The sequence below is a fragment of the Cherax quadricarinatus genome, unplaced genomic scaffold (assembly GCF_038502225.1).
Source record: "Cherax quadricarinatus isolate ZL_2023a unplaced genomic scaffold, ASM3850222v1 Contig741, whole genome shotgun sequence".
Lineage (NCBI taxonomy): Eukaryota > Metazoa > Arthropoda > Malacostraca > Decapoda > Parastacidae > Cherax > Cherax quadricarinatus.
Genome location: NW_027195767.1, coordinates 12,626 through 25,364, shown reverse-complemented (window position 1 = coordinate 25,364; position 12,739 = coordinate 12,626). Strand labels below are relative to the sequence as shown.

General features: G+C 39.2%; 1 protein-coding gene across 1 annotated transcript in view; it reads left to right on the top strand.

The window, feature by feature from the left end:
* LOC138851474 (carcinine transporter-like) overlaps positions 1-7,404 on the top strand; it is a 98,017-nt gene extending 90,613 nt beyond the window's left edge. Inside the window, exon 6 of the mRNA XM_070080638.1 lies at positions 3,988-7,404. Within this exon, the coding sequence (XP_069936739.1) occupies positions 3,988-4,245 (258 nt within the window). The 3' untranslated portion in view covers positions 4,246-7,404. The remainder of the gene's footprint in view (positions 1-3,987) is intronic.
* Positions 7,405-12,739: the final 5,335 nt, after the last annotated feature.

The window sequence follows — 12,739 nt, the reverse complement described above, 5'->3', positions numbered from 1 at the left end:
CTCCAATCCACTGGGGAAGTCTAAGGGCAATTGCTCTCTGATAGGTTCAGACACAACAAATGAGGGACAGAGGTGAAGCCCTCGGGATATACAGACAAGATGGTTCCCAATTTGAGGCAACTTCTAAAAGTTCTGTGACATCAACTCTAGCAGCCTGCAAAACGGGAGTTGAGTGCGTTCAGCATCGCGTATAACGCGGCAAGCAGTATGGTTATATCAATAACGGCCCCATGCAGCACATTTTAAATGCACTGTGCGAGCGCACGTAGGCGACCACCAAGATACGCATGTCTGAGAATGCCTACCTGAGGTTTGGGGGATAGAATGAGTCAGGACTAACGTCCAAAATTGGTGCGCCATTTCATCAATAGACGACGAAAGGGGATCCTTGCAACAGGTGGTAAAACAAGAGTATAATTCCCAATCTGCTCGAGTAAATTGTCAACAAGGGTTAAGAAACGGTCGGGTGTATGTAGCAGAAGTAAGAAGGACAGGAAAGTGATCACTATCATGTAAATCTGGAAGGACAGACCACATGAAATCAAGTGCAATGGGCGAGGAACAGATGGAAAGATCAATGAAGGAGAAAGACTGAGTGCTAGAGTCAAAATGGGTAGGAGCACCTGTATTTAAAACATGAAGAGGGTGCGAAGCGAGAAGAGTCTCCAACTGATCTCCACGAGAGTCTCAGTGGGACCCTCCCCACAGGTGATGGTGAACGTTAAAGTCACTCTAACAGCAAGATGGGTGGTGGTATAGAAGAAACTAAAAACGCAATATCAGAGATACAGAATGCACGGGAGGTAGAAAGATAGAGAGCAAACTGTAAACCATCTGTACAAATAAATCCGAGCTGCAGTATAATGCAGCGGGAACGAATAAAAACTTGTTGACATGGTATATCAACGTTCACAAGAAGTGCATTTTCATTAAAAGATTCGTCAGGTAAAGAATCTGAAGAACATAATAGCACATAGCCCAAAACGGAGCGAGTGACAGCGGAACGAATTTTGTGCTCTTGCAGCCCAACACATACTGGAGACAACTGGGAGAACATTTGGAGTTCTCCCCAATTGCCCCTAAGGCCACGAATATTCCATTGTAAAAAAGACATTATGTACAGAAATAAAATTGGCAACACTAAGAAACGATAAAACCTATGGGCTATTAGGATCTGTAAAGTCAACATGTGGGGGTAACGGTCAGCGTGTAAGGAAGAATGTGAATGTTGCATTCCAAGGGTTGTGAAATAGAAAGGGTAGAGGGAGTCCTGGTGTCCATCGGAGGTGTTGTCTCCGCAATTTAGCTGGAAATACCGTCTAACATCTCAGTTGTTAAGGAAGCCGAAGATGCCATGATGTCAGAGACAGGAGAGGTGTTGCAAGTAAAGGTCGGAGGAACTACACAGGCAACCAAAGAGGTCTGAGGGGGGCAGGGAGTATGAACCTGGAGAGATGCATCGGCTGGGGTAGAAGAGGCCTGCAGTGTAACAGGAGTGGAAGGAGGCTGGAGGGTAACTTTGGAGAAAGACAGGGGGGAAGCAGTAGAAGAGGAGACTACACGAGAGGGAGGGTGAACATCTACTTTCGTGTAAGAGCTGGAAAGAGGGTGAGAACGAGGCATTGAGGAAGGAGATATATTTTGGGCAGGTGATGGATGAGAAGAAAGTGCAGGTATGCGAGATTTCGTAGATTGAGAAGCAAGTGAGATGAAGAAGTAGAAGGAGGAAGTGGTGCGGAGGTAGGAGTGTCAGAGGATAAAACTGCAAAAGAATTAGAAACTGGGACGACAATTGAAGATACAGATGAAGAGGGATTGAGAGGCGAAAGGACCGTCGAGGTTGGAGGTCTTCAGGCTACTCGAGCATACGAGCATACGGGACAACGAGAGAGTTTACCCTGAAAGCTGAGCTGAGAGACAGCCATAGTGTAAGTGAGGCCCTCACGCTCCTTAAGATAATGGATCTCTTGTTCATTATGGTAAACTTTGCAATGGCGTGAAAAGGATGGATGAGGCTCCTTGCAATTAAGACAAGAGGGGGCAAGACGATGTATTGGAGTGATCTGCTGCACCGCAAACCAGGCATTCTGCCGCAGATCTGTAGTGTTTAGCAGGGTGTCCAATACGCCAGCATTTACGACACTGTTGGGGAGTGGGAACAACTTGACAGACCTCTAGATGATGGCCCACAATATAGACAGAGGACGGAAGCTCACGGCAGTCGAAGGTTAAACAAGCGACGTTACTAGGAAAGCGTCTCCGCCCATGAGCAGGCAGGATGTACGTATCTACCTTGAGGATAGGGAGGTTCTGATGGGCTAATTGTTCTGAAATATCCTCGCTTCAAGACTTAAAATCACTCAGTACAACGGTATGCGGCAAGCCCACAGTGATGCGGGAGAGGGCATGAGCTTGCTCTGAATTCTGTACTGTTAAGATACGTGCACTGCTTCGAAGAGCATGGAAAGATAGATTTTTGGCCAACATGCCATAAAGAAGCTTTACCAATTCCATGGTCAGAAAGATAATCAGTTTGAGATGTTGTTTGTAAGGAAAAGAATTTTCCCATTGCTTACTCGTTAGTCCAGTATTCAAAGGTAGCGAGTGTCGTGTAGGTCGTTTTTGAGTGGTCATTGATGAACTGTCATCAGCAGGTTATCGTGAACGTTTAGGAGTAGAACCATGGGTGGTTTGACCCGATGGAGGTGGAAAATAAAAGAACTGTTGCACCATATTCAGGGAAGCCAGACGCATTGTGAAAGTCGTGCTAGAAGCAGTGGCATGAACTGAAATGGGTAACACTGCAGCACCTTAAGCAGGTGACAAAGTGTCACCGGTAGAAGGTACAGGGGTATGAGAAGAGTTGAGAGAATGCTCCAACAACAAAGCCGGGTCAGAACAGGGTGTGGGATCAGAATGAGGTCTGGGAGGAGGAAGAGTTACACTGGGTGAAGATTCCATAATAACAGGTGCATCTTCCGTGATATCTCCTTTCTTGTTATTTTAAGAAAAAAAGAAAGAAGGAAAGAAAAAAAGGGGACAGCAGAGGGACAGTCGCTAGGAGGCATGGAGGGGTCGAAAGCTCCTCCTCTCATCTGAGAGGGCCTCGAGCCCACTGGCAGCGTGGAACCTGTGCCATACCCTACCCTTCACACCGGTAAACCAGCGCCCTGGGATAGCACCCTCACATCTACCGAGGTACCTCGGTGGACAAAAGAAAGGACGATCGAAAACCCACCACAAAGCATACCTCCTTCGGCTGCCACCCCCCCCAGAACCGACAGGCAGCTTCCGGAGATACACCCATCATCCAAAGGGCACCCGGCCCACGACCCGGAAACTGGGAAGGGAGCAGGGCATCATCAGACAATTCAGATTCCACGGCAAACCTCACCACCCCCGAGGGACTTCACGGAGGGGGACGAACCCCAGCACGCCACCCCCCACCTAGAAACCACAACGCCAGAGGGAAGGATCCCAGAGGCTACAAATGGGATAGGGAAGAGGGGAGAGTTGGGAGAGGGAAGGGAAGGGAAAAACGGAGGGTATGGAGAGGAAGGGATAGGGAATGGGGCACTGGGGGGTAATTAGGTACAGTCGGAGGAAGAAGACCAAGAGGTCCAATTCCTCAGACTGATATCCTCTTTACCACGATAAGGAGCCCCCCCTCCTTTAAAAAGTGTGTACTGGAACAGCCTGCCCTTCATCATCATCTTTGTCAATGTTTCAGCATGTGTACTGGAACAGCCTGCCCTTCATCATCATCTTTGTCAATGTTTCAGCATGTGTACTGGAACAGCCTGCCCTTCATCATTATCTTTGTCATTGCTTCAACATTTGTACTGGAACAGCCTGCCCTTCATCATCATTGTAATTGTTTCAGCATGTGTACTGGAACAGCCTGCCTTTCATCATCATCTTTGTCATTGTTTTAGCATGTGTACTGGAACAGCCTGACTTTCATCATCATCTCTGTCTTTTTTTCAGCATGTGTACTGGAACAGTCTACCCTTCGTCATCGTCTTTGCCATTGGATTTATTGGCTTTGTAAATGCCTCATTTCTACCAGAGACACTGGATACTGACCTTCCTCAGTCACTTCTCCAAGCTGACAAGTTCCTTACTGATGTGAAATACTGGTCATATAAGGGAAGACGCTGCTCGTCTGGCAAAGTTCAAGCCAAGAAAAGTAATGAACAAGGCCATACATATATTGCTATTTCTAAAGAAAATATTACTAGTTAACCTAACAATTTAGCTAAATAAAGATTGTTAATACCAGAAATTCTGCACAATAAAGTACTAATGTCGAGTTTATGCTGCAGATATTTATGCTTTAGGAAATTTCTTTAATCTGCACTTTTTTGAGCATCTTTGAAACTACAAAATAAAATCAGGTATTTTTCAAATTACAGCACTGAAGACAACAGCAACTTTCTTTGGATTACTAACCCCCCAGAGATCTTAAAATATGATAACCTAACCGGCCCCAAGCATCCTACTCTCCGAGAAATATAAACAGAGGGTTTATTTCCTCTTGGGTCCAATGATCTATTACTTCAGAATTTGATCCACAACAGTCAACTAATTCCTAAATAAAGTATCCATATAGGTAGTAGATTGGTAGATAGCAACCTCCCAAGAAGGTACTACCATCCTGTTGTAGTAGGTTGGTAGACAACAACCACACAAGAAGGTACTACCATCCTGTTGTAGTAGGTTGGTAGACAACAACCACACAAGAAGGTACTACCATCCTGTTGTAGTAGGTTGGTAGACAACAACCACACAAGAAGGTACTACCATCCTGTGGTAGTAGGTTGGTAGACAACAAACCACCCAAGAAGGTTTACTATACAAATAGAAGGAGTCTAAATAATAAGATGGATGAGCTAAAATTACTTGCAAGTGTAGGTAATATAGCTATTATTGGTATAACAGAGACCTGGTTCAACCTGAAAGATAGAGAAATGCCTTCTGAATGCAACATACAGGGTTATAAACAATTCCACACTGATAGGGTCAGCAGGAAGGGTTGTGGAAAATACTGTATATATTTTCCAGAAATACAGTAGTTATATGTAAATAGATGGCCATACTGTATTTAATAAATATTTATGTCATAAAAAATGGCAAGCCTGCGCCTGCACAGACGAGACTCGCCATTGTTGTTTGAATTGAGTAGCAAACGTTAGTGAATATTGGGAAGAATTTTCGTGCTCTAGAGGTTAAAATTGGGCTGACACCTCTCAAATAGGAGCCGAAATTGTTGGATGTGCATTCCTGCATAACTTGAGATATCAGGCGACTGGACAAGACAGCTCCAGGAACCTCAGATAAGTCTGTTAATGTTTAACTCTGGCCAGTGCTATTTTCATGTATAGACAGTGAGGTTTTCTGAGTATGATACACCTTAATCTCCAGTCAAATTGGTGAGTGATATTAAGATATATTCTCCTACTGTTATGTAAACTGTATATATATAATCAATTATTAGTTTTAATATACAGTCCACTGATTTATATATTTACCAGAATTCCTGGTGTATGTACATTTCATTTGTAATTAATAGGTCTAGAGCAACTTGTGGATATGACAGTGGTGGGTATCGAAGGGGGACATTTTTGTGACCTAGGTGTCCCAAATTCCTACTTGTCTATGTAACTCTGATAAAGTCCCAAATTCCTACTTGTCTATGTAACTCTGATAAAGTCCCAAATTCCTACTTGTCTATGTAACTCTGATAAATAATAATTATCTTTGTTATCATTTACTGTTATGTACATAATGAGTTACATTCAGATAAATGCAATTTTTCACATTTAATTTGCCCGTTGGTCCTTCTTGAACCGGAGGTAATTAGTGAAGTCATTAATTAGTTAATTACTTAATAATTATATGGTGAATTTTAAGTTCGGAAATTTACTTAATGTGTAGTGGATTATAATTATTACAATATTAATTTGATAAGATAATTCTGGCCAAGATTTATATCAGTGTATGTGTAATTACTAAGCCAAGTGTAGCTAATTATATTAATGTGTATAATATTAATTTTGCTATGCCAAATTCTGGCAAGGATTTATATTAATTTGTATAATATTAATTTGATAAGACAATTCTGGTCAAGATTTATATTAGTGTATGTGTAATTGATAAGCCAAGTGTAGCTAATTATGTTAATGTGTATAATATTAATTTTGCTATGCCAAATTCTGGCAAGGATTTATATTAATTTGTATAATATTAATTTTTATAAGCCAAGTCTGGCTAAAGGTTTGTATTAATGTACATTTAAATTTTATATTATAATTTTCTTACATGTAATTGCAAAGCTCAAGTGTAGCTAGGATTTATTCAAAGGTAAGTTGCATCAGTGTTGTAAGTTGTAATCAGTGTTATTAATTAAGCTGAATTTAATACATTGCATCATGGCTGAAAATGAGGAAATTAATATAGAAGACAAACATATGGAATATAGAGCAAAGAAAGCATCATTACAGGCTAGAAAGGGTCATGTAACCAAGGCATATAATAAGTGCTTGGAATTAATGAATCAAGAAACTGTGAATACTGATGGTTAAAAATTGTATTTAGATGTTTTAGGGAATAGATATGATTCATACAAATTATATTATAACAAATATGAAGGAGATTTGTTAGTAAACTGTGTAGATGAGACTGAAGTAGATCTTATGATTAATCAGTATTATGAATTAGATAAAAAGATTTTTTCTTGTGAAAGTCAGGCCTTGAATAAATTAAAATGTGTAAACCAGGCAGTTGGTCAGTCTGCTCCAACAAATAAGATGTCTTTGCCAAAACTCCCAGAATTATGTTTACCTGTATTTAATCCTGGAGAAAATTGGGAGGAGTTTTGGTCAATTTTTAAAGCAGCTGTGCATGACAGAAGTGACCTAGCCTGTGTAACTAACTTATTTTACCTCAAAGGACAGGTAAGAGGAGGTGCTCACATACTCAAACAAGCCTTTCCCAATGTAGATGACTCTTACAAGGATGCAGTTGACTTGTTGAAGGTCACTTATGGTAATATAGAGCAAGGTAGGTTGGATCTAGTGAATAGCATTGTTAATTTAAAATCTCCAGATCACACTTACAAAGGTTTACAGCAGTTTAGAGTTAAACTGGAGAGTACTCTCAAAAACTTTAAGTAATAAATGTAATCTGAAGGAATCAGACTGGTTATTGAGTGCCATTGTACAGAATAAATTAAGCTGTAAAACACTTGAATGACTCTCAAACAAGTATCACAAAGGTTATTTTGGTCTGGAGGAAATAAGACTAGGTCTACAAGAATTAATTGTTCAGTTGCAGACCAGCCAACTAACTCATTTTAAAGATGCAACACATAATAACTCTGAGGTATCTGTCAAGTTTAACAAAGGGAAAAATGATCCCAATAGTAATAATCAAAATTCATTTCCTAAACAGAGTTGCATAGGTGCATATCAAGTAGCAGGAATCAGAAACAATGATTCTCCACAAGGTAAGAAGAATAAGTACCCTCCTAACAGTAGCCCAGTTAATAAGAAACCAGGCAAAGAAAAGAGAGATTGTCTTTTCTTCAAGGGTACTCATTTTTCTAAGAATTGCAATGCATACAATTCATGGAATGATAAAGTTGAAAGATTGGAGGAACTTGACAGGTGTATCAGGTGTTTAGGTAATCACAATGTAAAGGATTGTCATGCCAAATTAAACAACTGTTATCAATGTCACAAAGGAAGACACCATATAGTCATGTGTAAAGGTCTATATGATAATGTTGATAATAATGATAATGTTGACAATCCTGACACAACAGTAGCTAATGTAAAAATTGCTGCTAATGTTAATAATGATGGTTTTGCTGAAGTAGCCTTACCTGTGTTACAGGTAAAAATTGATGATAAAAGGCATAAATCAAAAAATGTAACTGCATTATTAGACCAAGGATCCCAACGTACTTTCATTAAACGTAAATGTCTTGATGGTATGAAAGTACAAATGGGAGATCCTACAACTTTAAAATTATCTGGTTTTCTCTCAGATAAAAGAGCTCAATTGTATGACACTGTTTATGTAACTGTCAGGTTGGGCAATGAGAAAAAACGTGTTAATGCAGTAATTGTAGATAGACTTCCAGAGAAAATATCTACAGTAGGGCTTAGTAAAGCTACAGAAAGACTCTCACATAATGTAAATTTAGCACCTTCTGGTGTAAGTGATGATTCTGTAGGCCCAATAAATATTTTGATAGGTAGTGACTATTATGCCTCCTTTGTAAAGGGTATGGTAAAGAAATGTGGTGTCACCCTTTTGAAGACTGCAGGAGGCCATGTAATGTATGGTAGGATTCCTCATAATAATAATGCATGACTAGAGGAAACTATCAATTCCATAACTGTGTGTCTTACTCATGAAATCGCACCCCAGTATAATTCTTCCATAGAGGATGGTGTTGAGCCAGTGCATAAATTGTGGGAATTAGACAGCATTGGAATAAATGTAAATAAAGAAAGTCCAGACGATTCTTTTACTCAAGAACAATACCTGAGAGATGTAAAATTTGAATCTGGACAATACTGGGTACGACTTCCGTGGAGACTGAACCATCCAGAATTGCCCACTAATTACAGAATGGCATATGGACAATTAAAGGCTCAGCTCCGCGAACTGAGTAAGACACCAGAAATGTTAACTGCCTATAATGATATAATTGCTGAACAATTAATAAATTTATAGAAGAGGTACCTCCTGAGCAAGCCAAAATTTATGGTCACTATTTGCCACATCACGGAGTGAAGAAGGATTCTAAGACCACTCCTCTGAGAATTGTGTTTAATTGTAGTGCCAGGAGTAACAAAAATGTACCTAGTTTAAATGACTGTTTGATGACAGGTCCGTCGTTGACGAAAAAATTAGGAGATATCTAATGAATTTCAGGGTGAAGAATTATGCCTTTACGGCTGACATAAGTAAAGCTTTCCTAAGAGTGGGTTTACAAGAGACTGACCGGGATTGTGCCCGCTTCTTATGGCCTGAGAATCCTAGTGACCCACTTAGCCCTCTGAAAACCTTTTGCTTTAGGAGCGTATTATTTGGTGCTACATCCAGTCCGTTCCTACTTCAAGCGACGATAAATGCACACCTTAAACGTATGGGAAGTCCATTGAGTAAAGTAATGAGCAAACAATTTTATGTGGACAATTTCCTGAGTGTGACGTCAACTGAAGAGGAACTGTTAATGACTTATGGAGAGGCTAATAAAATAATGCAAAGTGCAAATATGCCTCTGAGGGAATGGAATAGTAATTCGTCCAAATTAAAGGACAAAATAAGTAAAGATTACCCTGGAGATGAAGTGCAAAAATGTAGTAATGTATTGGGTTTAACTTGGGATACTGAGAGAGATTTGTTAATGTTAAAACCTAATAATTACAGTATGCCCAATAAATTAACTAAGAGAATTTTGCTTGCTGAAGTTTCCAAATGTTTTGATCCACTAGGTTTAGTGTCACCCCTTACTATAAGAGGGAAATTACTAATACAGGAAACATGGAAACTTAAATGTGCTTGGGAATTCATTAACAGGTGGGATGAATTAATTGGTGATTATGAAAAAATTCCAAAGTTGGAGTTCCCACGCCAGGTGGCCAATCCAAATGGGAAAAATGTATTCCATATTTTTTTGTGATGCTTCAAAATTGGCATATGGAGCAGTTGCTTACCTTCAATGTAATAATGTTATTTCTCTTGTTATGTCTAAGGCTAAAGTGTCTCCAATTAAATCACATACCTTACCTCAGTTGGTATTAACAGAAATTTATGTAGGTGTCATATTAGCTAATTATATAAGAAATAAGTTGAAGGAGATAAATATTAGCGACACTAATTTAGTCTGATAATGAGGTATCCTTACAATGGATTCGTAATGGAAACAGTAAAATTGTGTACGTACAAAACAGAGTCGCTGAAATTAATCAGATGCAAGAGAAGTATAATAGTTTGGGTCAGCATATGTTAACATTTAATCATATACCTGGTGAGGAGAATCCAGCTGATTTCTTGTCTCGAGGTTTACCTTATGCTAAATTTGTAAATGCTGTATCATGGTTTAAAGGACCGAGCTGGTTGGTAAATAAAGCTAATTGGCCTGTACAAAAGGTGTATATTGCTCCTGTTGAAATTACTGTGACCACCGCTCCAATAGTTTGTCCTTCCTTAGCCATTGATATAAATAGGTATTCTTCTTTACCCAAACTAATCAATTTAACTAATTTGGTGTTTAAATTTCTAAACAAGATGAATCTCTCATATAAATTTTCACATCCTCTTGAATATTGGATAAAGAGGGTACAAGAAGAACTCTATGGAAATGAGATTAAATTGATGATGGAAAGAAAAATTGTGAAAGGTTCCATAATAGAGAAATTGGGAATGTATTTAGAGAACAATGTAATTAGGTGCAGAGGCAGGTTATAAAATTCTGAATTGCGTGATTATGCTAAACACCCTATCTTACTGCCCAAAACTCATCATTTAACAAATTTAATTGTGTTAAATGCCCATTAAAATGTAATGCATGGTGGGGTACCAGATACCTTAAATTGAATTAGGGAAACTTTCTGGATTCCACAAGGACGGCAAAGTGTAAAAAGGGTGATTAAATCTTGTGTAATATGTCGCCGTGTGGATGCCAGATCCTATATGTACCCAGGTCCTCCACCATTTTCAAATGAGCAATTTGAGTCGTTTAGCAACGAACTCCGCCCGGCTGCAGTGTGGAAAACACTGTATATATTTTCCAGAAATACAGTAGTTATATGTAAATAGATGGCCATACTGTATTTAATAAAAATTTATGTCATAAAAAATGGGAAGCCTGCGCCTGCACAGATGAGACTCGCCATTGTTGTTTGAATTGAGTAGCAAACGTTAGTGAATATTGGGAAGAATTTTCGTGCTCTAGAGGTTAAAATTGGGCTGACACCTCTCAAATAGGAGCCGAAATTGTTGGATGTGCATTCCTGCATAACTTGAGATATCAGGCGACTGGACAAGACAGCTCCAGGAACCTCAGATAAGTCTGTTAATGTTTAACTCTGCCCAGTGTTATTTTCATGTATAGACAGTGAGGTTTTCTGAGTATGATACACCTTAATCTCCAGTCAAATTGGTGAGTGATATTAAGATATATTCTCTTTCTGTTATGTAAATTGTATATATATAATCAATAATTAATTTTAATATACAGTCCACTGATTTATATATTTACCAGAATTCCTGGTGTATGTACATTTCATTTGTAATTAATAGGTCTAGAGCAACTTGTGGATATGACAGTGGTGGGTATCGAAGGGGGACATTTTTGTGACCAAGGTGTCTCAAATTCCTACTTGTCTATGTAACGATGAAATTAAGACACATGTGCAACATCTGGGTATCTTTATTGTAGACGTTTCGCCATCATGGAATCTTGATTCTGAGGACATGTACATAACCTTCACGACTACGACAACTACTACTACAACTAACCCATCTCTTTGGGAAGGACCTACTTCCACTGGGGAATCCCGCCTACCAGTGACTATGTCCTCGTCTGCTACACCTGACGTTACTATATAAGCGCCAGGCTCCTTGCTTCTGCTTCAGAATCTCCACGACTATGGTGCTCTTTGCACCAACTCCTAGGTTGAGGGACTGATTACCTCATCTTCTGTACATAGTTCTCCTGTCTTCAAGTTATGTCCTGGAATTTCTATTGATAAAGCCACTGGATGGCGAAACGTCTACAATAAAGATACCCAGATGTTGCACATGTGTCTTAATTTCATCTTGTCGGTATTATATACCATTCTTGCACAACTTGTCTATGTAACTCTGATAAATAATAATTATCTTTATTATCATTTACTGTTATGTACATAATGAGTTACATTCAGATAAATGCAATTTTCCACAAGGGTGGTGGAGTGGCGATGTATGTCAGAGATAATTTAAATTGTTGTCTTAGACATGACATAAGATTAGAAACATCGGACACAGAATCGGTTTAGCTACAGTTTCTCGAGGGACGTGACAAATTAATTTTGGGTGTGATTTATAGGCCCCCAAACCTTAACTAGGAGTGCAGTAAGCTGTTATGGGACGAAATTCATAAGGCATCTAGAAATGAAAATGTTGTGTTGATAGGAGATTTTAGCTTTAGACAAATTGACTGGAACAATACAACAGGAAATCTTAAGTTTAATGACTTTCTTGATACGGTTCAGGATTGTTTTTTAGAACAGGTTGTGACAGAACCAACTAGAGGAAACAATCTGCTTGACTTGGTTCTTGCCAACAAAGAATCTCTAATTAATAATCTTGAGGTTAATGATGAGCTTGGGGAAAGTGATCACAAATCACTTAGTTTCAATATATCATGAAATTACCCAGATAACTGCAATCAAATCTCTGTCCCAGATTTTCGCTTGGCCGATTTCATGGCACTGAGAAATTACCTGGGTGGGCTAAATTGGGGTGTCATGACTATGGGTCAGGTAGGTGATCTTGGTTGCTAATATGACGTTTTTAAGAGCATAGTTCTAGCTGCCCAGACACCTTTTGTTTCGAATAGGGAAATTAGATCTAATAAAAATGATCCCAAATGGATGAACAATAGATTAAAATATCTCAATGGTCAAAAGAGAGGCATATATAGGCGTATCAAAAGAGATGATAGGCAGTTAAGAAA